Genomic DNA, 26,596 nt, shown 5'->3' on the forward strand with positions numbered 1-26,596 from the left:
AACCTCTTCTTAAAGAAGTACTACAGTCAGTAAGTGGTTGGCACAGGAGAAGGAACTTCATGCAAAAACGATCTGTGACAGACGGCTGCAGGAAGAGATAAGTAGTCTCTATGTAACGCTGCTCATCTCTGTATAATCATCAGTGTGATGTTTATATCAATATTATTTACAGACATGTGAGTGGAAAATGTGTTATATATTATGTATAGATATATTTTTTCTACCTTGTACCAGTGTCTTATGAAATAAAATCCAATAAGTCAGCATTAGTAGAACTTTCAGACTACTTGATGGATGGGTATCACAAAGGAGTTAGACCTGTAAAGAATTGGAGGAAAACCACTACAGTATTTATAGATGTAGCCATATATACAATTCTTGGAGTGGTAAGTTGTTATTTTTTTTCTTCTTTTCCTTAGTTATGGCACTTATGGATATTAGAGTTGTTTGAAACATTGGGTTTTGTTTGCAGCCTTGTGTTCTTATATTAAAATCGATATTATGACTGATGTAAATTGTTACAACATCAGTAAAATTAATCATATATAAAATGGTTTAGAACCTACATAGGGGAACATCTATTATAATAGAAAAGTTTGTCATTTCAACGTCATCATATATTAACTATTTGGTGAAAACAATATGTCTAGAGTCTAGGATAAAAATAATATATTTAGAATCTAGGAAACAACCATTTGCTTTGCAATTTATGCTTCATACAACTAGTCTCAATAGGAAAAGAAAATTAGAATGTAGGAATTTTAATACAAAAAACATTTGGCAGATTAAATCATTTACTGAAAAAAAAATGTTGATCTGGAATTCAGACTCCCAGTGTTTACAATTTTCCACTATACCTATAGCCGAATATTCCTACTAAAAGGAACTATTAAAGTAGCTTTGCAAGCAACATTTTACATTGCTTTAATGCATCTGTTGGGTACGGCTGCTATTGCTATTGGTTACAGACTACAAAATAACCCAGAGTGTAGTCTGATCCTACAGTCATACTCCCATCTATCTGTCTCCTAAGTCTTACTAACCGAAATTCCCCCACATATACTTAAAGAGGCTCTGTCACCAGATTTTGCAACCCCTATCTGCTATTGCAGCAGATCGGCGCTGCAATGTAGATTACAGTAACGTTTTTATTTTAAAAAAACGAGCATTTTTGGCCAAGTTATGACCATTTTTGTAGTTATGCAAATGAGGCTTGCAAAAGTCCAAGTGGGTGTGTTTAAAAGTAAAAGTCCAAGTGGGTGTGTATTAGGTGCGTACATCGGGGCGTTTTTAATACTTTTACTAGCTGGGCGCTGTGAAGAGAAGTAACATCCTCTTCTCTTCAGAACGCCCAGCTTGTGACAGTGCTGATCTGTGACGTCACTCACAGGTCCTGCATCGTGACGGCCACATCGGCACCAGAGGCTACAGTTGATTCTGCAGCAGCATCAGCGTTTGCAGGTAAGTCGATCTTACCTGCAAACGCTGATGCTGCTGCAGAATCAACTGTAGCCTCTGGTGCCGATGTGGCCGTCACGATGCAGGACCTGTGAGTGACGTCACAGATCTGCACTGTCACAAGCTGGGCGTTCTGAAGAGAAGAGGATGTTACTTCTCTTCACAGCGCCCAGCTAGTAAAAGTATTAAAAACGCCCCGATGTACGCACCTAATACACACCCACTTGGACTTTTACTTTTAAACACACCCACTTGGACTTTTGCAAGCCTCATTTGCATAATTACAAAAATGGTCATAACTTGGCCAAAAATGCTCGTTTTTTAAAAATAAAAACGTTACTGTAATCTACATTGCAGCGCCTATCTGCTGCAATAGCAGATAGGGGTTGCAAAATCTGGTGACAGAGCCTCTTTAAGACAACTTGTATCTGACATATCATTATAATATTATATTTGCTGAATTTCCCCTTTGCGAGTGTAACGCCAGCTACAATTTCAAAGTTGCACACATTCGAGACAGACCACATATACAGGACAATAAAACATGGTTGATCACAGTTTTGTGTATAGCAATGGAAGACCTTACTATAACTTGCAGGGCGGAAACCTAAATGATGATGAGAAATAAGGCTGTATTCACATGAACGGGTGTCAAATCGGCCGTGGAAAACTATTTGCACCCGTGCAGGACCCGTTTTCACGGATCCCTCATAGACTTGAGCCTATTGAGTGATCCGGGAAAACTGGAAAAAAAGGCCGTTCATACAGTCTGTTAAAAAAAAACGGCTGTGTGAATAGCCCCATAGACGTGATTTGATTATAATGCAGCCATGTGATGGCAGTTTTAAAAGAAACGCCCATCACACGGCCGATGATCCCTGTCGTGTGAATAAGCCCATATACAGCACATATTTTTACATTACATTGTATATTTTGTGTCACGTTATTGTTTTGTTGTTGAAATCTTACATCCTTTTCCTTTCTTATTAGGAGGAGAAAAATCAAATTGTGAAAAGTTATATCTGGTACAACCAGGTAATAATACAGATAATGTACAGTATAGTCCTGTATTTTAGTTCAGTATACACGGAGCCTTCTTCTTACAGTAACTTGATTGATGGACTTAGGTCTTTTTCCAACCCAATAAGGCCCCATGCACACGACCGTATTTTTTCCCTCCCGTAAATACTGGCCGTAAATACGGGTCCTTTGTCACAAGTTTTTAACCAGTATTTAACCCGTATATACGGACCCGTTGTCATCCGTATTCCACTCGTATTTACGGACCCGTAAAAAAGGGGGCTGGAAATGTCACAATCATGTCCAAACCCCTTAAAAGGCTCACATGATCGCTCAGACGCCATGTTCTCTGCTTCTCTGTATTCAAAAATTTAAATCCCCTGACGTCGCCTAGCAATGCTCCCGTAATTTACGAGTGCACACACATAGCCACCCGTAATTATGGAAGCCCCATAGACTTCTATGGGGGCTGCCCGTGCCATAATTACAGCCTGAAATAGGACATGTTCTATATTTTTCAACGGCACGGGCACCTTCCCGTATGCAAACGGGAAGGTACCCGTGGCCAATAGAAGTCTATGGGCCCGTAATTACGGGCGTTTTTACGGTCGTGTGCATGGGGCCTTACTATGTATCTATGATTGTAACACCTTGGACCCATATATAAATTAGCAAAAATATTCCCTTAAATATCCAATTTTGACAAAAAGAACATAAATCACTTGAATAGTCCCAAATAATATTGTAAAATTGAATACTAATAAAACTGAATCGTAGGGATCTTAAATGCCTGTTTTTGTTGTTTTTTTTACCTCGTGCAGTCATGGGTGGATGACTTTCTTAAGTGGGATCCGATCCAGTTTGACAACATAACTCATATCTACCTGCCAACAAATTCAATATGGCTTCCAGATATTATGATTGAAGAAGTGTAAGTCTAAGGAAATATAAATATTATTTTTTTTCTAAGTGCTATTAATGGCAAACAAAAAACACATGAAGCATTTTATTGCAGAAACAAACCGCTTTTCCTTTTTTCATTGTTACTATGGCCTTGAGTTGAGGGTCTGAATATTATCATTGTTTATTAAACTATATCAACATCATACCCTCTTCTAAAGTTGATCTACATACTTAGAGAACAAGACATGATCTTGGTGGGTGGCAATGCAAGGAAATACTCTGCCTTCTCAGCTAAGTCCTACTGCTCTGTACCTGCTGCCCTAACTGGTTATATTCAACTTATCGGATCTAAGGACAGTGATACTTTAAATGATAAAATACTGGCTGCCTACAGCTACCACTAGAGGGAGCTTACAGCTTACTGTGCTGTTATTGTGTTGAATGTATATACAGTATGCGGTACGCTTCTAAGCTCCCCCTAGTGGTGTCTAACGACAGATAGAATGTTATCATTTAATTTTGTCTTTGCAGAGGATTTATATAAAATAAAAACAGAGCTCTCAACATTTTACAGATAAATTAAGAAATTAATAAGCACACAATTTTTGATCAAAAAAATTAAATGGTTTTCAAGAGTGGACATAAACATGAGGAGTCCCTACACTCCAAGTGCCAGTATGGTTACTGTAATCCCTTCAACAACACAGAGGATCCACATCTAAAGCTGTGACAAAAATACAAATATTTTAATAATTCATGTTTATAATAAGTTGTAGCTTTAAGGGTAAGTTCACACGGGATTAATACTTGATGATTGTTCTCTGTCTCCAGTGTGGGGGATCGAGAGTCTACAGTTGTCCCTTACGTCTACGTGAACAGTAGAGGCCGAGTATTCAAGAGCAATCCCATACACATAATGACTTCCTGCAATCTTGACATCTACTATTTCCCTTTTGATTTCTTGAACTGTTCCCTGTCATTCAGAAGCTGGCTTCATTCATGTAAGATTATCTGAATTTTCTTATATAACATCTTCACCCAAATGTGTCAATTGTTGTCAATAAGTTATAAGTCACCATAAAGGGAAAATCACCCCAGTGATACAATTCACACTGCATGATCTGCATCTCAGATGGTTCAGATCTTTGAAAATATATCTTTCAGCTCACGACATAAACATCTCTTTTTGGAGAACACCAATGAACATGCAATTGTTCAAAGATCCTTCTGAGAATGAGGGAGAGTGGGACCTTATAAGTGTGGTGCCCTACTACCAAGAAACGACTGATCATGACCGCAAGTACGGGCAAATAACTTTCTATGTAAGTTCCCATTATGTTTAACTAATGGCTCTGATTCCGGAATTATTAAAGTATGAGGATATAATAATGATTCTGTATCTGAATGCTAAGTATATAGTCTTTAAGGTTGGATTTCATTGTACTTGTAAGAATCACAGTTGCAATGTATATTAAAAAGGGGGAGAAATGCTAATGTTATTTGATATGCAAACTGTGCTAAAAGGGTAGTACCTTTAAGACAAGCTCTTTCCATAAGCCCTCGTTGAGCATATGGCCATCATAAAAGTGGGTTTCCTGCTTTCTACAGGTTCCCCCTTATCTCTGTGGGGAGGGGATGTTTTAATGGGACAACTTCTGCAATTCTAATAAAGAAGAGGCTGGACGCAGCCGCAGGGTTAAGGGAAGCCGGCATGACCGTCCTGGTAGGGAAAGGGTTAATGAGGTGAGGGAAAGTTGGGTTGGAAGGAGCTGAAGGAGGGACGGGGAGGAGTTAAGGGGGACGGGGGGGGGCTGTTACTGCGCTTCCCGCTGTTTCTCGGCATTGAGCCGGAAGCAGCGGGAGGAGTAACATACAATAAGCAAGCTCCCCGTTGCCCGGTTTTTAGAAATGGCAGAAGCCATTATGTTAGAGCGGCTGCGGGCCGCTGCTGTGCACCACGGTCCCGGATGGCTAGAGGAGACCGTGGCTGCAATAACGAGGATCCCGGACGCCGTTTCGACACGTCGGGCACGGCGTTCGGGGTCTGTTGAAAGGGACAGGCTCCCCTCCCCCGGCCCCCTTACGAGCATGGCTATGGCGGCGGGGGGGGAGTCGGCAACAACCGCTCCTGCGCTGGGCAGGCAGAGAGCGGTGCCAGGGGTGACGGCGATGCAGGCTGGGTCGACCCGTCCCTCTCGGCGGTCCCGACCTCCAGAGCGCCTCAGTCCGGAGGTAGTCCCGCGGACACGGCGTCGCAGAGGGAGCCCGATCCCGGACGCTGCAGGCCAGGCAGCTGGGAGGACCGCCCCTTCCCAGGCCCTGCGTCCTGGCAGGAATCCCAGGCCGCGACGGGGTCCGGCGGTAAGCAGGGAGTCGCAGGCTGGGCTCCCTGTCACCCCTCCCCCATCAGATGGAAGACGTGGAGAACAAGGTACGGCCGCCCCGCATGGTGATGTTCCGGCCAGGGGGCAGGCTTCGTCAGGATCGTCTAGACGGACGCCTAGAGCTGCAGCGACGTCGAGGCAACAGGTCCGGTCGGAAGTCTGGGTCCCGGCGGTCGGGCGGCAGGTTGCCGGCCCATTGGTCAGCGCGTCCTCATCCCCGTTCCGAAGAGGTCGTTGGGAGGGACAGTCGTCGGCGAGAGAAGAACTGGAGGAAGGTGAACTGGACGTGTATCGTCGAGGTCAGGATGGTCCGGCTGACGGGAACACAGCGCCTGTGCAGCCCGGTGAGTGTATAACTCCATCATTGTCTTATCCAGCGATTTTTATGTCGGGTGTCGGCGGGGGGGCTGCTAGCATTGCATCGGGGGCTGGTAGTGGCGCGGGCGGACGCGACGGAGCGGGTTTGGCAGATTTAGTGGGTTGCTTACGGGAGCTGGTGGGGCGCCTGGATAGGGCCGCGGCGCCGGTAGTAACGGAAGTGTCTCCTGCGATAGTTTGGGAAGGCCCCAGGGACGTGGGATCGTTACAGGCGCGTCCTGCGGTGGCGGTTAGAGAGGCGGTCGCGGTGTCGGTACAGACCGAGGCACAGAAGGACGGCGATCGAGTGCGTATGGACGATCGTGCTCGGGGGGAGGTGTATGTTTGTTTTGAGGGTCCGTTGGGTGCGCATTTAAAGCAGGAGGTGCGCGATCGGATCTGGAAAGACGAATATGTTGAAATTTTTTCTCTCTTGCCGCTGGCTAAATTTAATTTGGATAAGAGCAAGCGGGATGAGAGTAAAAAGGACGAGGAGGAACGGCGGCGGTATAGGCTGATCCCGCAGACGTTCGTTAATTGGTCGCAGGCGTTCGCCATATTGGCTAGTGTGATAGGGGAAAAGGCGCCGGAAAATTGTTCGGCGCTGTTTTGTTATTTTGATGCCATTGGGGAGGCTCATAGGGCGTATGGGGGTCAGGCGTGGCTGCGATATGATGAGCAATTCCGTCAGCGGAAGGCGGTTCGGCCGGCGATTCGGTGGGACCAGAAGGATATTGCTCTCTGGTTACGGGTTACGGCTCCGGTTAGGCAGCCCTTTCCCGGGAGCGGTGGCCAGGGAGGCCAGTCTAGTCAGAGTGGACAAAGCGGCGGGGGAAAGGCGGGGTTTTGCTGGCAATTTAATGAAGGTCAGTGCAAGTTCGGGGCCACGTGCAAGTTCAAGCACGTGTGCTCCGAGTGTAATGGTGCATCACACGGGGCGGCAAAATGCCTGCGAAAAAAGAGGTCAGGGAACCAGCACGGGACTGGTCAAGGGGGTGTCGCCGGTGAGGGTGGAAAGGATGGCCCCTTATCTAAATGAGTATCCGGATAGGGCGGCAGCTAAGTTGCTTTATGAAGGGTTTCGTGTTGGGTTTGTTATTCCTCCACCTCCTTATGAGGTTCCGGTTACGCGGAGGAATTTAAAATCGGCTTACTTGCATGCGGAAGTCGTGTCGGAAAAGTTGTTAAAAGAAGTTTCGTTGGGTCGCATGTCGGGGCCATTTGTTGAGTCGCCGGTAAAAGATTTAGTTGTGTCCCCTTTGGGTATTGTCCCTAAACGCGAGCCCGGAAAGTTTCGTTTGATTCAACATTTATCGTATCCCAAAGGTTCGTCGGTAAATGACGGGATTGATCACGAGTTGTGTTCCGTAGTTTATACCTCATTCGATAAGGCGGTGGGGTTAGTGCGGGCTGCGGGCCCTGGGGCGCTGCTAGCAAAAACTGACATCGAGGCGGCGTTCAGGTTGTTGCCGGTTCATCCAGAAAGCCAACGGCTGTTGGGTTGTTTTTGGAATGGGGCTTTTTACGTGGATCGGTGCCTTCCGATGGGGTGTTCCCTTTCTTGTGCATACTTCGAGGCGTTTAGTAGCTTCGTGGAGTGGGTAACGAGGGGGGCATCCGGGGTCGACTCGTTGATCCATTACTTGGATGATTTTTTGTGCGTTGGCCCGGGGGGTTCGCCGGTTTGCGGTAATCTGCTTCATGCTCTACAGAAGGTGGCGAGGGATTTTGGGATTCCTTTGGCGCCGGAAAAAACGGAGGGCCCGGTAGCGACGATTTGTTTTTTGGGAATCGAAATAGACTCGGTGGCAATGGAGTGTCGTCTCCCGGCGGATAAGTTGGGTGCTTTGAGGCTGGAGGTTCGACGGGCTTGTAGAAGGAAGAAAATGTCGCTGAGGGAGCTTCAGTCGCTGCTGGGGAAGTTGAATTTCGCTTGCCGGATTATGCCGATGGGAAGGGTGTTTGGTAGAAGGTTGGCGGCGGCAACGGCGGGAGTGCGTGCGCCGCATCATTTTGTGCGGCTCAAGGAGGAGCACCGAGCTGATCTTCAGGTTTGGGATGACTTCTTGGGCCAGTACAATGGTCGCTCGCTATGGATGGCCCCAGCGCAGGATACGAGTGATTTGAATATTTTCACGGATGCGGCTGGGGCGGGTGGCTTTGGAGCTTACGGGGGAGGTCCGTGGTGCGCAGGTCAATGGCCGGCTAGCTGGGTGTCCAGTGGACTCACGCGGAATCTGGCCCTGCTCGAGCTGTTTCCCATCGTGGTGGCGGCTACCATTTGGGGGGACAGGCTCAGGGATAAGAAGGTCCGTTTTTACTGCGACAACATGGGGGTGGTGCTTGCCATTAACAACATCACGGCGTCTTCTCCTCCGGTAGTTCAATTGTTGCGACATTTAGTGTTGGTGTGTTTGTCGTTGAACGCGTGGGTGGTGGCGGTGCATGTCCCGGGTGTACGGAATTGTATTACTGATGCTCTTTCTCGCTCGCAGTGGGACCGGTTTCGGCAATTGGCCCCGGAAGCGGAACGTCTCGGTTTGGCTTGTCCGGAGCATCTTTGGGATCTGGTATCGGTCCCGTAGAGCAGCTGTTACAAAGGTCTTTGGCGCGCACGACGTGGAGTGCTTATGCTGCTTGTTGGAGGCAGTGGGAGGAGTGGGTAAGAGAGTTGGGTGACGTCAATACGGATAGAGACAGGTTGGTGGCACTTTTGTATTGGTTAGGGGATGCCTGGGAGGCGGGGTTTTCAGTAGCGAAGGTGAACCGGTTCATATCTGCTGTGGCGTTTGGGCTTAAGTTGCGGGGCTTGCGGGATGTATCGAAGGAATTTCTGGTATCGCAGGCTTTGAAGGGGTTGCGCAGAGGTAGGGTGGAGGCGGATAGTAGAAGGCCGGTGTCGTTTGCTTTTCTTGGCTCGTTGGGGGGTTCATTAGCATCGGTATGTCGTTCTTCAGATGAAATGGATCTGTTCCGGTTGGCTTTTTCGTTAGCGTTCTTCGGAGCATTTAGAATAGGTGAGTTGGTGTCGCCAAGTACTAAACAGGCAGGGGGGCTGAGATCTGGGGAGGTGAGCCTTTTTGCAGATCGGCTGGAGGTATGGTTGCGTAGATCTAAAACTGACCAAGTAGGGAAGGGTAAACTGATAGTTTTGTTCGCTCTCCCGAGGTCGGTCATGTGTCCAGTGGAGTGCATGCGGGGTTTTACGAGAAACAGGGGGTCTCCAGATTTGCCTTTGTTACGTCATGAGGACGGGTCGTTTTTGTCCAGGTTTCAGTTTGGAGCTGTATTTAAAAAATGTTTGACGGCAGTGGGGGTTGCGGCAGGCTCATATTCATCTCATTCCTTCCGGATTGGCGCAGCAACGGAAGCGGGGCGCTGGGGGTTGGATGACGAGGGGGTGAGGCGTATTGGTCGTTGGGAGTCTAAAAGGTTTAAGTCCTATGTCCGCCCCCATATGTTGTAATTTTGTTGTTTATGTTTGAAAATGTTATATGGTGGTGCCTAACTGTGTTTTCCGTTTCAGATTCGCCTCCTTGTCTGGTGTGGTTGATGGGTCATTCGTACGTGCACTGGGGGGCTTTGAGGGCGGACGTCCGCCCGGATGGTCGCCAGTTGCGCATTCCGCGACAGGATGCGGTTGTGCATTGGCTGGGTTTTAGAGGTATGTCTTGGAACAGGGTGTTGGCGGAATTCCAGACATATGTGCGGCTTGATAGGGTTCCGGAGGTTCTAGTGTTGCACGTGGGTGGGAATGATTTAGGAGTCCGCCCTTTTCGTGAGTTGGTGCGGGATATCAAACATGATATGTTGTGTTTGTGGGTATCTTATCCCAAGTTGGTGGTAGTGTGGTCGGACATAGTCCCAAGAAAGCATTGGCGGTTAGCTAGATCGGTGGAGAGAGTCAATAAGGCTCGCATAAAAGTTAACCGGGCGGTGTCTCGTTTTGTGGCAAAGAACGGGGGCATTTGCGTGAGGCATAGGGATTTGGAGTCAGGAGTGGGGAATTTCTGGAGAAGTGACGGGGTTCATCTGACCGAGGTTGGCATTGATCTTTGGAGTTTGGCGATAGCAGAAGGCATAGAAAGGGCGGTGGTGGTGTGGAGGAACTCACAGGCTTAAGGTGGTCAAGGCCTGTTTCGCGGTGGCGGGGGGAGTCCTTGAGGCCAGTCAGTACAAAATGGTGGGGGGGTCGCATCGGGGGTATGCGTCCCCCAAAAAAGGTACATGGTTGAAGACTTCATCGGGTGTTATCCCTTTGAAGTGGTCTTCTGGTAGAAGGTATATCACTTGAAGGCTTCATCGGGGGTTATCCCTTTGAAGTGGACTTCTAGTGGTCGGTATATCACTTGAGGGCTTCATCGGGTGTTATCCCCTTGAAGTGGACTTCTAGTGGTTGGAGCCATCTGCAGAGGTGAACGGTGCTTCCGAGCTGGTTTACGGCTGGAGGTAATTGGTGGTTTGCAGATGGCTAATTCGGTGTGTTCTTGAAAGGAACATCTGAAGGGGCTTCAAGGACTTCCTCTGCTCGGGTTAATGTTAACGTTTAATTGTTATTTATGATTCTGACCCATGTTGGGTCATGTGAATTATTAGGAGGAATTCTCTGGTGGATTCCTAACTAGTTATCCGAATGTTTCGGATTTAAATTGTTTTTATAAAACTGTGAAATTAATAAACGGCTGCTGTGGCCATTTCACATCCAACCTCGGTGTCATGTGTCTTTACTAAATGGGGGTGGGGGGATAGTATGGTCTAAGGTTAACACACGACTCTACCTAGGCAGGTCAAGAAGAGGCTGGACGCAGCCGCAGGGTTAAGGGAAGCCGGCATGACCGTCCTGGTAGGGAAAGGGTTAATGAGGTGAGGGAAAGTTGGGTTGGAAGGAGCTGAAGGAGGGACGGGGAGGAGTTAAGGGGGACGGGGGGGGCTGTTACTGCGCTTCCCGCTGTTTCTCGGCATTGAGCCGGAAGCAGCGGGAGGAGTAACATACAATAAGCAAGCTCCCACCCTCCCACCCTTGGTTTGTTACTCCTTAGGTCTTATGTACGTCCGTCTATGAGTGTTGTGTGTTATTTTGTGTGCTTATTTAACTTGTTTTTCTTTTTTCCGGAGTAGGTTCTGTTGTCATGGCAGCTGGCGGGGGGAGTCCTTGAGGCCAGTCAGTACAAAATGGTGGGGGGGTCGCATCGGGGGTATGCGTCCCCCAAAAAAGGTACATGGTTGAAGACTTCATCGGGTGTTATCCCTTTGAAGTGGTCTTCTGGTAGAAGGTATATCACTTGAAGGCTTCATCGGGGGTTATCCCTTTGAAGTGGACTTCTAGTGGTCGGTATATCACTTGAGGGCTTCATCGGGTGTTATCCCCTTGAAGTGGACTTCTAGTGGTTGGAGCCATCTGCAGAGGTGAACGGTGCTTCCGAGCTGGTTTACGGCTGGAGGTAATTGGTGGTTTGCAGATGGCTAATTCGGTGTGTTCTTGAAAGGAACATCTGAAGGGGCTTCAAGGACTTCCTCTGCTCGGGTTAATGTTAACGTTTAATTGTTATTTATGATTCTGACCCATGTTGGGTCATGTGAATTATTAGGAGGAATTCTCTGGTGGATTCCTAACTAGTTATCCGAATGTTTCGGATTTAAATTGTTTTTATAAAACTGTGAAATTAATAAACGGCTGCTGTGGCCATTTCACATCCAACCTCGGTGTCATGTGTCTTTACTAAATGGGGGTGGGGGGATAGTATGGTCTAAGGTTAACACACGACTCTACCTAGGCAGGTCAAGTGATATGTTATCTCTAAATTTAAAATATTAAACATGCAGATTGTGTATGTGAACGTTAAACTCACTGCAATCTCTAAACTGAAACAAAGGTTCCCCATTCGCATAGAATCACATAGAAAAATGTATATCACGCAGGAGATTCTTTTTAACATAAGAGCCTTTGGGTAAAGGCGTCTGTTTAACGTACATGTCATGAGATTTTTATGAAGTATATACTAAACAGATGACATAATAGTCTATGGGTGACAGATGCCTGTGACGGTGCCATACAGTGGCATCTGTCACCTGTAGGCTATTATGGCATCCGTTTAACAAATAAGTTATGAAAAGCTCTTGAGATATATGTTAAACATATGTCATATTAGCCTATCAATTACAGGGATATAGTGATTCACAATTTTTTTTCTTCATATAAGAAAAAATGGGATATACTTTATTATTTAGTTTTTCATCTTTTGGATCTTTTGTGTCACCTGGAAGTTTGAGTGCAGTATCTTTTTTCATCCTATGTAGCAGTAAAACTTAGATAATCTTGAGATTGTATAGGTCACATTATACCTGACCTCTTGCATTTTATCTCCCTACATTTATTCACCAAAGATAGGACTCAGGAGAAAACCTATGTTCTACATTGTGAATCTGATTCTCCCCAGCATTCTTCTTATGATAATGGATATGATTGGGTTCTATATACCACCAGAGAGTGGAGAGAGGATATCATTCAAGATCACTCTTCTTCTAGGTTACTCTGTCTTCCTTATCATTGTATCAGATACATTACCAGCAACTGGAGCTCCATTAATAGGTAAGACCAGAGCACTACACACCAATGTATTGGGCACAGAACTGATATTGGGTTCTAAGTTAGGTATAAAAAAAAAAACTACAACACGGAATGCTACATATAAAGAAAGTCACAGAATTATAGACTAAATGGATACACCTGGATGACTATACTTCAGCAATAAAGGGCAGGTATGCATATGGGATGATTAGGGTAAAGATATGTGCACACGATGAGAGGCTTTTACGTCTGAAAAGACAGCATTTTTTTCAGGAGAAAACAGCTGCGTCGTTTCAGACGTAAAAGCTCCTCCTTGCATTATGCGAGGCGTCTTTGACACCTGTAATCTTGAGCTGTTCTTCATTGACTTCAATGAAGAACGGCTCAAATTACGTTGCAAAGAAGTGTCCTGCACTTCTTTGCCGAGGCAGTCAATTTACGTGTCGTCGTTTGACAGCTGTCAAACGACGACGCGTAAATGACAGGTCGTCTGCACAGTACGTCGGCAAATCCATTCAAATGAATGGGCAGATGTTTGCCGACGTATTGGAGCCCTATTTTCAGACGTGAAACGAGGCATAATACGCCTCGTTTACGTCTGAAAATAGGTCGTGTGAACCCAGCCTTACAGGAACGCATAAATCCACTAACTAGATCAGGTGCTCTGAACTATGATGTATAGGTCCATACCCCAATTTCTGGAATAGAACTACGTACTAGATGAAAGAATATTTTTTCCAATCTAAGCAAAGCATTAATCTGACTTTTACATTTGATACATTTATTTTATCACAACCATTTATACAGTATATATTACTTGATGGATATATGTATTTTTTCAACTGTACTACTAACTATGTAACAACTTGCTAGTGAAAATGGTGGGTCTATTTAAAGGAATTGTCTGTTTTTTTTTAATAAAAAAAAACAAACAACATTTTAAATATTCTATTAGCGAATAGTTAAAGTTACAAAGAGTGTATTTTGCTCTGGAGGACCCAGCATGTCTATGCATTACACGCACAGACCATTCATTTTCATAGGCTCCAATGTAATGTTTACTTTTGCCTGTGGTGCTGCTGCAGGGGAATTTAACTTGACAGGTTTCCTCAAGGATTACAGCTGATCATTGGGCGTCCCAACAGCAGGAAAACCTGTGATCATCTGATATTTGGGGTACCCTTTTAAAGAGAACCTTTCACCTGCCCAAAAAACTGCAGCTGGACCCCAGTTAGATTGTAGGCGCCTTACGGATTTTTTTTTTCTAGCTCCCACCGTTGCTGAGATATCGGTGCCGTTCGTTTTGGTGCCCAATATGCAGGACTTTGACTGTCAAGTGGGCGGGTAACACCTGTCATTTGATGCGGGGTGACCGCCTTCTTGACAGTCCTCATTTAAATTTTGGACACCAGAACTAACAGCCACGATATCTCAGCAGCGGCGGGGGCTTGAAGAAAAAAATTAAAAGCATCAGAATCTGTGAGGCGCCTGCAATATAACTGAGATGTCAACTGCAGTTTTTTGGACAGGTGAAAGGTCCTCTTTAACAAAAAGGGGTTTTCAATAGTAGACAACATGTTTAATGTAGCCATAATATCGCACTTTCTGAACTAATCAATATATCTTACAAGTTATTTTGCTCATGGCATCAGGGGTTAACATTCTCAACCTGTTTAATAATTACTCAGATGAGGAGGTATAATAAAAGACTACAGTATTTGTCGTATCAGTGTATAGTCTGCTGGTTGCTTGGAATGCTATGTAGAGTCCAAGAGGTTTAGTTGCCAGGGTCCATCTGTTAAAACTGTTTATTACATGGTCTTTCATTTGATGTCACAGAGGATGGTGATGATTGAGTGAAAAAGGTTTTCCAGGTTTAGAAAAATATAGCTGCTCATCCTCAAACAGTGCCACACCTGTCCATGGGTTGTGTCTGGTATTGCAGTTCAGCTCACTTAAAGTGAATAGGGCTGAGATGAAATACCACACACAACCTGAGAACAAGTGTCGCACTGTAGAAAGCAGCCATGTTTTCTAATTATGGAAAACCCCTTTAAATGATTGGAGATGAACGATTCTTTAAAAGTTCTATCTCCTAAATGTAAATCACTATGATTTATAGCGTAACTTGAATCTGGCAAATGGATTCCATCATCTTTAGTTATGATAAAACTGAGCTTGTTTTACATGTGGGTAAATGTCACTATTTGTATGTAGCTATATATATATATCCATGCTTAACTACTACAAAAACAGTCTTTCTATCCTCTATTTTAAGTATAATTTTATTACTGAACAGCAAGACAATAAAATTATGCATGAAATTATTATGTTGCCTGGTAGAATAAAAAATGATGAGCTGCAAAATATATCCATATCTTTCTGGTAATAAAACAATCAAAATGCAATGAGGAAAACAAGAATAAATTATGGAGTGAACAGAATATTTCTAACTATAAAAGTATTTTGGACATAATAGTGCAGCATGCTTCGCTATTTTGTCTGGCAAACAGATAGGCACCATGACGGAAACCTGACGGAATCCATTAAGGTCAATGGGTTCTGTCAGGCGGCAATAGGTTCCATCATGCAACAGAAGAGGTGGCTCCGTTTTTTGTTGTTCTGCTCCTATGACATAGCAGAACAACGGAAAACCCAAACGCAGATATGAACAGAGCCTTAGGATCTATTTACATCACATTTTTTGCCTACATTTAACGTGTACAGTAGGAAAAAAACAAGGGTGTAATTAGGAAACACTGGGCCCCATAGCAAGCTTTTGACTGGGCCCCCCTCCCAGGGGTGCCACACAGCGCCTGCCCTTGTAGATAGTGCCACCCTGTAAATAGTGCCATACAGCCCCCTACTGTAGACAGTGCTATACAGCCCACCCTGTAGACAGTGCTATACAGCCCCCCCTGTAGACAGTGCTATACAGCCCCCCCTGTAGACAGTGCTATACAGTGCCCCATGTAGACAGGGCTATACAGCCACCCCATACAGTGCTATACAGCCCTCCCTGTAGACAGAGCTATGCTTTCAAGTATCACAAAGAGGGACAATCGATGCGGTGCGGAGCGGCAATTTTTTTTCTTCTTTTAAGTCATGCCTCTATTCTCACCCAATCCAAGCCCACACACACCCGGTGCAGCTCACACAGTATCATGGTCCCATAGTGCCCCCCACACAGTATAATGCCCCCATAGCTGCCACCATACAGTATAATGTCCCCATACAGTATAATGCCCACACAGATGCCCCATACAGTATAATGCCCACGCAAATGCCTCATACAGTATAATGGCCACATGGATGCCCCCACGCAGTACAATGCCCAAACAAATTCCCCCATACAGTATAATGCTCCCCATAGCTGCCCCACACAGTATAATGCTCTCCATAGCTGCCCCCACACAGTATAATGCCCCCATAGCTGCCCCCACAGTATAATGCCTCCCATAGCTGCCCCCACAGTATATTGCCCCCATAGCAGCCCGTACAGTATAATGCCCCCATAACTGCCCCAAAATATAATTCCCCCATAGCTGCCTCCGCAATATAATGCCCCCATAGCTGCCCCCACAATATAATGCCCCAATAGCTGCCCCCACAGAATAATGCCCCCACAGTATAATGCCATCTATAGCTGTCCCCACAATATAATGCTCCCCATACAGCATAATGCCCCCCATAGCTGCACCCACAGTATAATGCCATCCATGGCTGTCCCCACAGTATAATGCCCCCCATAGCTGCCCCCACATTATAATACCATCCATAGCTTTCCCTACATTATAATTCCCCCATATAGTAAAATGCTCCTATAGCAGCCACCATATCAGCCCCCCTTCCCCACCCAGTATAATGCCCCATAGTGCCTAATAGAAAAATATTAACATAATTACTTACCTATCCCCGTTCCCACGACGGGTGGTGGATCCTTCACCGCCGGTCTGTGCTATGAGTGACTTGGCACAGACAGGCGTTGATGTCACTACATCAAGCATGCCTGCGCCGAGCCGCTAATGGCAGAGTGACTGCTGGAGCATGGAGCGGTTAGCTCCTTGCTCCAGCATTCTGGAAACGGGACCAGTACGATCAGCACTGTGTGGCTACGGGGGCCCTGTGGGCCTCCCAGGCAATTGCGACTGTTACCACCCCTAGAGCTACGCAACTGTCACAGTAGCCTATGGCAGAGCAGGGAGGTATCCGAAGGACGCAGACACTTTTGAATGTGGCGTCGCTACCGCTGTAGCAGCCATAGCAGCTGAAAGTGGTGCCTCGGGGCATGGGGGGACACATGCCAGCTGGCGACACAGGCCCGCTCATGCCGCGGGCCATGTAGCAGCTGCTATGGTTGCTACAGCGGTAGTTATGCCACTGGAAAAAACCTTCCAACATATACCTTAAAATGTGGGCTATGACGAATGCCTAATAGAGGCATCTGTCACCATAGACTGTAATGGTATCCGTTAAATGAATCCATAGTGAACTGGGGTCATGAGAGTTCATGACGTATCTCTTAAACGAATATCATCATAGTCTGGAGGTGATGGATGCCACTATTAGGCACCCGTTTAACGAATCTGTCACCCATAGACTCTAATGGTATCTATTTAACAGATACGTCAAGAAAGGATATTGGAAAGTCCATGACGTATCCGTTTGGCATACATTGATGTTTTCTTTGCTCTCTCTTCCTAGGTATATACTTTTCACTATGTATGCTTCTGCTTCTAATAAGTCTATCAGAAAGCATCTTGATCGTCCGATCGTTTCATCAGCAGAATCTCAGACCTGAAGTTCCCAAGTGGTTAAAAACATTAGTCCTAGAGAAAATGACCGTTTTTATCTCGATAAAGGACCAAAAAAAACCTGATGTATCTAATTCTGGCACTTGTTTTCATAATGAAAATCTCAGCAGTGGTGAGTAAATACCGCAGGGGCAGACTGTAACTGCTATAGTGCCCAATAAAAGATGGGCCCCTCATACACCTCATACACCCCGTACTCATGGGCACTGTACAACTTGTAAAAGTGCAAGACTGTCCTGCCCCGGGTGTTGGCCATGTGCCATATTAGAATGAGGTGGGGTGCGTTTGTATTTTTGCTATGTGGTCCACTCTACCTGAATATATTTTAGCCAGGAAACTTACAAAAATAGAAGTTTAGCTTTTGAAGAGGAGATACTCTCTAATCCGCCTGCACATCTATCCTTAAATGGGGTTTTCACTTTTAATTAAGTCTTTAAAAGACACTTATCTTTGGCGATGGAGGCTGCTATATGGTGTGTGTGTGTGTGTGTGTGTGCTTGCGTGCGTGTGTTCCTGGCCTAAAGTGGTTGGACATTGTCTTTTAAGTAAAGCAGCACCCCTTTTGTCTATGGGCTGTGTCTGGTATTGCGGCTCAGTCCCACTCCGTTCATTGGTGCTGAGTGGTAATACCAAACACATCCCAAAGACAAGAGTGGGCCTTTTTATGGAAGAATAAAAAAGTAGACCTATTTTCTAATCTCAAACAATCCCTTTAGTTCAACATGCTCTATCACAGAATTCAAAGAGATTCAAATTTTCTTTAATCCTATCCCTTTTCTACATTTGCATGAATATACGGTTACAGATTTTCTGACAAAAACAATTTATATGTGATCCAAGATAGTGGAAGGAGCACGGTTTTTCTGGTGTGACCTGGTATCACATCTGATGTTGTTCTTTATGTTGTAGCTGTTGCCATGTAACCCTTACTTTTCTGAAGACAATTCAGTTTTTATGACCAATTTACAATATTCTACAGTTAAAATGTACATAACACTTTGTAACATTGCAAAAGGCTTTGGAATCACATCATATTTTTCATTTACATTTAAGTCTAAAACTTAGAAATTAGCAAAATATAAAAAATCTGATGAACTCCTTATTTTCTGCATCAGGCCAAAAAATCTGTAATTTGCTAATTTGCAAATAGGCAAATTTGTCATTTAAAATATGGCATTTCACAATCTATTTATTGCTGTGATTAGTTCCATTTCTTGTAAGGTCGAAATAAGAGCTAAGGTTTTGCCACAGAGCTTGAGATTATTTTTATAGGCTCCAAAGCCTTTACATTTTTGAAATTTTAATGACCTATTTCTCTCCCTATGTGACTCTCCCTAGGGCTTCGTTCACATCTGCGTTAGAGGCTAACATTATATCCTACATCATCCATTACAGGTTCTTTTCTAGCTCGAAGTCCTGTGACCACTTCAATGCATGTAGCTACATGTAGGGAAATGGTAGTCACCAAAGCAAGAAGTCAAGTGGTTACTAGGCAACTTGAAGTATAGCAGCTTAAAGAGGCTCTGTCACCACATTATAAGTGCCCTATCTTGTACATAATATGATCGGCGCTGTAATGTAGGTGACAGCAGTGCTTTTTATTTAGAAAAACTATCAATTTTGACGGAGTTATGACCTATTTTAGATTTATGCTAATGAGCTTCTTAATAGACAACTGGGCGTGTTTTCACTTTTTGACCAAGTGAGCGCATAAATCTAAAATAGGTCATAACTCCATCAAAATTGATTGTTTTTCTAAATAAATAACACTTCTGTAATCTACATTACAGCGCCGTTCACATTACGTAGAAGATAGGCCACTTATAATGTGGTGACAGAGCCTCTTTAAAGAATATCCTAATACTGGCTGTAGATCATTTTCAAGGATGGCACCGTTTTTGGTTGGATCCTGTGATAATCTCATCTCTGTAGGCCCTGCTGATGATCCCTGAACGGTCTATTGCAATACTTTGTCATTGCCCCCCTCTGCTATTCAAATAACATGCCTTTTTTGTTAAGCTGAATGTACATGTAAGACTATGTTCACACCTGCGTCAGGGATCTCCTTGGTTCTGCTCCGTCACAGGAGCAGAACAAGGAAAAACAGAAATCGACGGTTCTGGTGCACAACTAATACCACTGGCGACCGACGGAACCCATTGATTTTAATGGGTTCTGTAGGTTTTCCGTCAGGGTGTACGTGGTTTTACCAGAAATATGCTGCGCTATTGTTTCCGGTAATATCGTCCGGATCTGCGAAAGAGGCCCCTGACAGAGCCTGCAACACAGATGTGAACGAGGCCTTAACGTCAACCTATCTTGTCTCGATAACATGTTTATAAAATTCAGAATTTCCCAAACTGTCTATGTTTCTCTTTAGATGGAGCCAGAGCTAGAGTACATATATCACTATATTTTTAAGACATATTTGTATTTTCATCTAGAAGCCCTTTCTGACTACAATAAAGAAAAGGAAAGTGAATGTTACGTGCCAGCACAACTGAAAATGGTGCACTCAAAGTACTTGGAAGTTCTTAATCAAATTGTGAAAGAGATTACATGTATCCGGGTCCATCTGCAGAGCACTGAAGACCAGAATATCCACATGGAGTGGTTACATGTTGCTTATGTTTTAGACACATTCCTCTTTCGGGTTTATCTTACTTTCCTTATTATATATACGGTGTCAGTTATATGCCTTTGGTCTATGTAGTTACCTATCTTTAACCAGCAAATAGTTGCCATATTTTTCTGACTTTAAAATGCAAAGGATTATAAGAACCACTCAGGTTCAGACAAAAAAAAAAAAAAGAAAAAAAGAAAAAATAATTTATACAAGTGCTGGTAGTCTATGATAGAGGCTTTCGTGATCTAGGGTAGAAGAATGGATTCATGTTTGACACCCTGGTTGTCTAGGGTCATGTCCCTTCCTTTGTCGTGTAGGTTCATAAGATGAGATATACATTTTATTCCATGTGGTCCAGGTTAGAAGAGGGGATTGTATCTGTGGATTAGGGTACAAAAGGGTCAATATTTTATTCCCTGACAACCTTAGGTAAATGTGGGAGTTATGACCTGATGAGCTAGGGTATAAGAGGGCCTATTATATTATTCCCTGGTGGCTTAGGGTAAAACAAGGGGTTAAAACGTAGTGGTCTGGTGGTTTACTCACCGTCCCTGGCTCCTGGGAGGTGTCCTGTCTCTGACCGGAAGCACATGCACGTTCAGCTTCCATTCCTGCCCTGATCAAACGCATCAGTGCCAGGCAGAGAGTACAGTGAATAGCCACACAGTCCTTTCTATGATCAGACAGACTGCCAAATGGGGGCTCTACTTGATTACGAAAGGGGTGTCCAGTTTAACCAAATTAATGTAATTTTTTTGTATAATTAAAAGTTATACTATTTTCCAATATATTTTCTGTATTAATGCCTCACGGTTTTCAAGATCTCTGCTTGTTGTTATTCAGTAGGAACATTCATTGTTTACTTCCAGTGGATACATTTCTGTCCATGGTCATGTGATGGACACACAGATGCACGGCTCATTACCGTTACAGTACGTGTATCAGAGCTGTGTCTTCTAACGATCTCAGCACCTGTGTGTCCATCACATGACCATGGACAGAATTTTATCCATATTTGTTCCTTCTGAATAACAACAAGCAGAGATCTTGAAAACCGTGAGGAATGAATACAGTATATTGGAAAATTTTATAATTTCTAATTGTATAAAAAATAAAATAAATTTTCTAAAACCAGATGACCCCTTTAAGGAAACGTTCAGGGTGTCTGGCGGTGCTGGGTCCCCCAGACTCCTTACTAATTTTTCTTGCTAAAAAAAGTACACCTCACAGTCCAAAAAACATGGTACATAGTTACATAAATAATATTGCTCAAAAGAGATATATGTCCACAAGTTCAACTAGAGGAGGAGAGACAACACAAATGAAAGTAAATAGGGAGAGACAAATAAATCCCCTATAGATCCAGATGAAGGCAAAAAAATCATAAGACATCTGCCATAATTTCCTCCTCAAGTGGCGATTTGACACGTTCAGTATTTAAACAAAGATTCTATACATTTAAATAAGCGTTTAGATTGTTTTGTGGTTTTTTTTGGAGAAATAATCCAAGCCTTTCTTGAATTGATTAACTGTTTGTGTTAAACCCAGCTCCTGAGGTGACTGTTCCACAGTTCACCGCTCTTACAGTAAAGAATCTTTGTCATTTCTGGATATGGAACCATTTTTATCCAGCTGGAGGGAGTGCACCTTTGTCTTTTAAGGGGATGTAACATGGATCAGCTTTACACCATATTTTTTGTACGAGTCATTTATATACTTAAACAAATATATCATGTCCTGCCTTAGACTGCAACGCTTCATATTAGATTTCTAAGCCCACGAATGTACCTGGATGCCAATCCCTGACTAGCGTAGTTGGAACTTGGATGATGTCTCGAAGCTGGTGAGGCAGAGTAGCACAGAGAGGCGGAAACAGACTTCAGTGGCACCCTGCAGACTTGCTGAAGGAGGAGTTGCGCACAGTGCAGTAGAAGTTCGGCAGCCGGCAGAAATACAGAATGACTGGGACCGTTATCCAGTTGGTGCAGGCTAGTGGTGCATGGTCTAAAGAATCCCTTGTTCTTCACCCAAAACCCCCGCAAGGAGGTATGGACTTTGCCAGTAAGATTCTGAGGTCAGTGTCCCCAGGATATTCCCCAATAGACAGGCTACAGATGGCGGTGGTCAAACAGATCTGGGTCAATAACAGGCAGGCAACATCAAGTCCTGTAATCAGAATTTAAGAGGCAAGGTCTGGGTCAGGCCAGAGGTCGGTACACAGATAAGTTGGATCAAGCAGAGTCATGACCTTCCTAAGTAGAGTCGTGTGTTAATGAACCTTCCCTTACCCATCTTATCCCTCCACCCCCACCTTTAGGAAAGACACGTGACACCGAGGTTGGATGTGAAATGGCCACAGCAGCCGTTTATTAATTTCACAGTTTTATCAAAACAATTTAAATCCGAAACATTCGGATAACTAGTTAGGAATCCACCAGAGAATTCCTCCTAATAATTCACATGACCCAACATGGGTCAGAATCGTACATAACAATTTAACGTTAACATTAACCCGAGCAGAGGAAGTCCTTGAAGCCCCTTCAGATGTTCCTTTTTAAGAACACACCGAATTAGCCATCTGCAAACCACCAATTACCTCCAGCCGTAAACCAGCTCGGAAGCACCGTTCACCTCTGCAGATGGCTCCAACCACTAGAAGTCCACTTCAAGGGGATAACACCCGATGAAGCCCTCAAGTGATATACCGACCACTAGAAGTCCACTTCAAGGGGATAACACCCGATGAAGCCCTCAAGTGATATACCGACCACTAGAAGTCCACTTCAAAGGGATAACACCCGATGAAGCCTTCAAGTGATATACCTTCTACCAGAAGACCACTTCAAAGGGATAACACCCGATGAAGTCTTCAACCATGTACCTTTTTTGGGGGACGCATACCCCCGATGCGACCCCCCCACCATTTTGTACTGACTGGCCTCAAGGACTCCCCCCGCCAGCTGCCATGACAACAGAACCTACTCCGGGAAAAAAGGAAAAACATGTTAAATAAGCACACAAAACAAAGACAACACTCATAAACGGACGTACATAAAGCCCCACAGGGGTAACAAACAAAGGGCGGGAGGGTGGGAGCTTGTCTCTCCCTGTGTTACTCCTCCCGCTGCTTCCGGCTCAATGCCGCAAACAGCGGGAAGCTCAGCAACGGCCCCCTGACTCCTCCTTGTCCCTCCTCCACCTCCTCCTAACTCTCCCTCCAACTCTCCCTTACCTATTAACCCTTTCCCTACCAGTGAGGTCATGGAGGCTTCCCCTTAAGCCCTGCAGGCTGCGTCCAGCCTCTTCTTGACCTTCCTAAGTAGAGTCGTGTGTTAATGAACCTTCCCTTACCCATCTTATCCCTCCACCCCCACCTTTAGGAAAGACACGTGACACCGAGGTTGGATGTGAAATGGCCACAGCAGCCGTTTATTAATTTCACAGTTTTATCAAAACAATTTAAATCCGAAACATTCGGATAACTAGTTAGGAATCCACCAGAGAATTCCTCCTAATAATTCACATGACCCAACATGGGTCAGAATCGTACATAACAATTTAACGTTAACATTAACCCGAGCAGAGGAAGTCCTTGAAGCCCCTTCAGATGTTCCTTTTTAAGAACACACCGAATTAGCCATCTGCAAACCACCAATTACCTCCAGCCGTAAACCAGCTCGGAAGCACCGTTCACCTCTGCAGATGGCTCCAACCACTAGAAGTCCACTTCAAGGGGATAACACCCGATGAAGCCCTCAAGTGATATACCGACCACTAGAAGTCCACTTCAAGGGGATAACACCCGATGAAGCCCTCAAGTGATATACCGACCACTAGAAGTCCACTTCAAAGGGATAACACCCGATGAAGCCTTCAAGTGATATACCTTCTACCAGAAGACCACTTCAAAGGGATAACACCCGATGAAGTCTTCAACCATGTACCTTTTTTGGGGGACGCATACCCCCGATGCGACCCCCCCACCATTTTGTACTGACTGGCCTCAAGGACTCCCCCCGCCACAGCGAAACAGGCCTTGACCACCTTAAGCCTGTGAGTTCCGCCACACCACCACCGCCCTTTCTATTCCTTCTGCTATCGCCAAGCTCCAAAGATCAATGCCAACCTCGGTCAGATGAACCCCATCACCCCTCCAGAAGTTCCCCACTCCTGACTCCAAATCCCTGTGCCGCACACAAATGCCCCCGATTTTTGCTACGAAACGGGACACCGCCCGATTAACTTTAATGCGAGCCTTATTGACTCTTTCACTGACCTAGCCAACCGCCAATGTTTCCTCGGGACTATGTCCGACCACACTATCACCAACTTGGGATAAGAAACCCACAAACCCAACATATCGTGTTTGATATCCCGCACCAACTCACGCAAGGGGCAGACTCCCAAGTCATCCCCACCCACGTGCAACACTAAGACCTCCGGAACCCTATCAAGCCGGGCCTATGTCTGGAATTCTGCCAACCCCCTGCTCCATGACATACCTCTAAATCCCAGCCAATGCACAACCGCATCCTGTCGCGGAATGCGCAACTGGCGACCGTCCGGGCACGTACGAATGACCCAGTGCACGTACGAATGACCCAGCAACCACACCAAACACGGAGGCGAATCTGAAATGGAAAACAATTAGACACCGCCATACAAAACATTTTTTAAGCGTTAACCACAACCTCATAACAAATGGAGCGGACATAGGACTTAACTCAGTTGGACTCCCAACGACCAATGCGCCGCACCCCTTCATCATCCAACCCCCAGCGCCCCGCTGCAGTTGCTGCGCCAATCCTGAAGGAATGAGATGAATATGAGCCCGCCGCGACACCAACCGCCGTCAGACATTCCTTAAATACATCTCCAAACTGAAACCTGGACAAAACGACCCGTCCACATGACGTAACAAAGGCAAATCTGGAGACCCCGCTTGCGGCTTAAAAAACCCCGCATGCACTCTACTGGGCACATAACCGACCCCGGGAGGGCGAACAAAACTATCAGCTTACCCTTCCCTACTTGGCTAAGCAAAGCAAACGACACAGGCCTTCTACTATCCGCCTCCCCTCTACCTCGGCCCAACCCCTTCAAAGCCTGTAGCACCAAAAATTCCTTAGATACATCTTGAAAGCCTCGTAACTTAAAACCAAACGCCACCGCAGATATGAACCGGTTCACATTTGCCACTGAAAACCCCGCCTCCCAGGCGTCCCCTAACCAGTACAAAAGTGCCACCAACCTGTCTCTATCCGTATTGACGTCACCCAACTCTCTTACCCACTCCTCCCACTGCCTCCAACAAGCAGAATAAGCACTCCACGTCGTGCGCGCCAAAGACCTTTGTATCAGTTGTTCTACGGGACCGAGACCAGATCCCAAAGATGTTCCGGACAAGCCAAACCGAGACGTTCCGCTCCCAGTGCCAATTGCCGAAACCGGTCCCACTGCGAGCGAGAAAGAGCATCAGCGATGCAATTCCGTACCCCCGGCACATGCACCGCCACCACCCACGCGTTCAACGACAAACATACCAACACTAAATGTCGCAACAATTGAACTACAGGAGGAGAGGACGCCGTGATGTTATCAATGGCCAGCACCACCCCCATGTTGTCGCAGTAAAAAACGACCCTTCTTATCCCTGAGCCTGTCCCCCCAAATGGTTGCCGCCACCACGATGGGGAACAGCTCGAGCAGGGCCAGATTCCGCGTGAGTCCGCTGGACACCCAACTAGCCGGCCATTGACCTGCGCACCACGGACCTCCCCCGTAAGCTCCAAAACCGCCCGCCCCAGCCGCATCCGTAAAATTATTCAAATCACTCGCACTCCCGCCGTTGCCGCTGCCAACCGTCTACCAAACACCCTCCCCATTGGCCTAATCCGGCAGGCGAAATTCAACTTCCCCAGCAGCGACTGAAGCTCCCGCAGCGTCATTTTCTTCAGTCTACAAGCCCGCCGTACCTCCAGCCTCAAAGCACCCAGCTTATCCGCAGGGAGACGACACTCCATTGCCACCGAATCTATTTCAATTCCCAAAAAACAAATCGTCGCTACTGGGCCCTCCGTTTTTTCTGGCGCCAAAGGGATCCCAAAATCCCTCGCCACCTTCTGTAGTGCATAAAGCAAATTACCGCAAACCGGCGAACCCCCCGGGCCAACGCACAAGAAATCATCTAAGTAATGGATCAACGAGTCGACCCCGGATACTCCCCTCGCTACCCACTCCACGAAGCTACTAAACGCCTCGAAGTACGCACAAGAAAGGGAACGCCCCATCGGAAGGCACCGATCCACATAAAAGGCCCCATTCCAAAAACAGCCCAACAGCCGTTGGCTTTCTGGATGAACTGGCAACAACCTGAACGCCACCTCGATTTCGGTTTTTGCTAGCAGCGCGCCCGGACCCGCAGCCCGCACTAACCCCACCGCCTCATCGAATGAGGTATAGGCTA

General features: G+C 45.6%; 1 protein-coding gene across 1 annotated transcript; it reads left to right on the forward strand.

Moving 5' to 3' along the window:
• Positions 1-257: 257 nt before the first annotated feature.
• On the forward strand, positions 258-21,800 carry LOC142662594 (5-hydroxytryptamine receptor 3A-like). The gene is made up of 9 exons (XM_075840806.1): positions 258-386; positions 2,449-2,493; positions 3,300-3,409; positions 4,213-4,382; positions 4,546-4,707; positions 12,511-12,711; positions 17,395-17,616; positions 19,949-20,065; positions 21,679-21,800. Exons 1-9 carry the CDS (start codon positions 291-293, stop codon positions 21,798-21,800), a joined length of 1,245 nt encoding a protein of 414 aa, XP_075696921.1. The 5' UTR covers positions 258-290.
• The last annotated feature ends 4,796 nt before the right edge of the window (positions 21,801-26,596 follow it).

The sequence above is a fragment of the Rhinoderma darwinii genome, chromosome 10, assembly GCF_050947455.1.
Source record: "Rhinoderma darwinii isolate aRhiDar2 chromosome 10, aRhiDar2.hap1, whole genome shotgun sequence".
In the NCBI taxonomy this organism is placed as follows: domain Eukaryota; kingdom Metazoa; phylum Chordata; class Amphibia; order Anura; family Rhinodermatidae; genus Rhinoderma; species Rhinoderma darwinii.

Bases quoted from the DNA above. Each gene is read 5' to 3' on its own strand.
- LOC142662594 (XM_075840806.1), top strand. From the start codon at position 291: ATGGATGGGTATCACAAAGGAGTTAGACCTGTAAAGAATTGGAGGAAA. The intron at 387-2,448 runs GTAAGTTGTTAT...CTTTCTTATTAG, and splicing joins TATATACAATTCTTGGAGTG to GAGGAGAAAAATCAAATTGT. The intron at 3,410-4,212 runs GTAAGTCTAAGG...CTCTGTCTCCAG, and splicing joins GATATTATGATTGAAGAAGT to TGTGGGGGATCGAGAGTCTA.